General features: G+C 54.6%; 1 protein-coding gene across 1 annotated transcript; it reads left to right on the top strand.

The window, feature by feature from the left end:
* The first annotated feature begins 674 nt into the window (after positions 1 to 674).
* LOC120404039 (olfactory receptor 10Q1-like) lies at positions 675 to 1,607 on the top strand. Its single transcript, XM_039536047.1, has one exon. The coding sequence runs from the start codon at positions 675 to 677 to the stop codon at positions 1,605 to 1,607; it is 933 nt and encodes a 310-aa protein (XP_039391981.1).
* Positions 1,608 to 1,822: the final 215 nt, after the last annotated feature.

Below are 1,822 nucleotides of genomic sequence, written 5' to 3'. Positions count from 1 at the left end.
GCCCGAGTTGGCTTCCTCCTCTCCGAACTCAGAGACCATTTTTGAGAACACAGGTTGAAACCTCTCTAGGCCTCAGCTCCACCTCTGTGAGTGGGGATAAGGATATCTGCTCCCTTCCTTGTGAGGAGTCTGGTGCCTCCACTCTGTGAAGAGCAGAGAATAATTAAGGCTGCTCAGGGGAAAAGAGGCGCTAGAAGATCCTCAGTGCTAATACAGGTGTGATCCTCTAAGCAGAGGGGTCATTTTTAGGGAGTCATTTCTGGCCCACAGACTCCTGAAACATTTGAAAGAGAGACCAGGGTCCAATTCGGATCCAGTTCAGGGGACTCCGAGTGAGTAGCTAATTTAGCAAGGCCACCTAGGCTGCCCGAATTGAGCTGAGACATGAATGATGCCCGGTGTGTGTGAACCTCATGAGAGACAGTGACACCAGCCTTCATGCTTCCCCTTTTAAAACAGCTGCATTGGAGAGCACATGTCCTTTGAACCTGCGAGGTCTCCCAGGCTGGAAGAGGAGAGGTGGGAGGATATTTGTGGGATTTGAGGAGAGCTACGAGAAGCAATGGGGTAAAGGAGTGAGATTGGGTGCCTTGAATCTGGCCCCATGGGTGGCGTCTTATCCATCTCACAGTGTTGCTCATTGTCTCCCAGCAGAGCATGAGACAGCAAGACCAATGCCCCCAGGGAACCACACAATGGTGATGGAGTTTGTATTCCTGGCCTTTCCCACCCACCCGGATCTTCAGACCCTTCTCTTCATGGGCATCAGCCTGGTCTTCACAGCCGCTGTGACAGGGAACCTGCTCATCCTGGTGGCGATACGGGAGGACGCCCGTCTGCACACCCCCATGTACTTCTTCCTGGAGGGCCTGTCCATCATCGAGCTTGGCTACGCTGCAGCCATCTTCCCACAGATGCTGGTGAATGCCCTGCAGGAGAGGAAGAGAATCAGCTTTGGGGGCTGTGGGGCCCAGATGTTCTTCTTCCTTGGTCTGGGCAGCTCAGATTGCTTCCTGCTGGTGGCCATGGCCTATGACCGGTACGTGGCCATCTGCCACCCACTGCACTACACACTCATTATGACGCAGCGGCTCTGCCTGTGGCTGGCGGCCGCTTCGCTGGCCCTCGGAGGACTGCTTTCCCTGCAGATCACAGTGCTGATCTTCCGCCTGCCCTTTTATGGCTTCAATGGGGTCAACCATTTCCTCTGCGACGTCAACCAGGTGCTGAAGCTGGCCAGGACTGACACCCGCTCTGAGGAGATCGCCCAGTTCATCGCCAGTGTCCTGATAGTCATCCTCCCCTTCCTCCTGATCTGTGTCTCCTACGTCTACATTATCACCACCATCCTGCGCATCCGCTCGGCTGAGGGCCGGCGCCGCGCCTTCCACACCTGCTCCTCCCATCTCATGTTGGTGCTGCTGCAGTACGGCTGCCTCAGCCTGGTCTACTTGCACCCAAAGGGCAGCTGGTCGGATGAACTGGACCGGTTGATCTCACTGGGATACACATTTGGGAGCCCCATCTTCAACCCTTTGATATACAGCCTGAGAAACAAGGAGCTCAAGGAAGCCATTGCAAAAGTCTTCAGGAGACGAACAGGGTAACGGCTTTGCAGAGGATACAGGTCAGCGTGGGAAATGACATCTTGGATCTCCCACAGTGAGTAGCTGCCCTTAGTCCCCCTCACTGAATATCCTGCCTCCTGCAGACCAATAGCCCAGCTCACCTTATAGCCTACTTCCTGCTTCATTGGATCAGGTTAATGATCCATCCAGCCTGGGATCGGGACAGATGCTTCAGAGGAAAGCAAAAATCAATC

This window comes from Mauremys reevesii, linkage group 4 (genome assembly GCF_016161935.1).
Source record: "Mauremys reevesii isolate NIE-2019 linkage group 4, ASM1616193v1, whole genome shotgun sequence".
In the NCBI taxonomy this organism is placed as follows: domain Eukaryota; kingdom Metazoa; phylum Chordata; order Testudines; family Geoemydidae; genus Mauremys; species Mauremys reevesii.
Note: the sequence above shows the minus strand (reverse complement) of the source record. Positions and strands in the feature narration are given on the sequence as shown.

Coding starts and splice junctions, on each gene's coding strand:
- LOC120404039 (XM_039536047.1), top strand. CDS start 675: ATGCCCCCAGGGAACCACACAATGGTGATGGAGTTTGTATTCCTGGCC.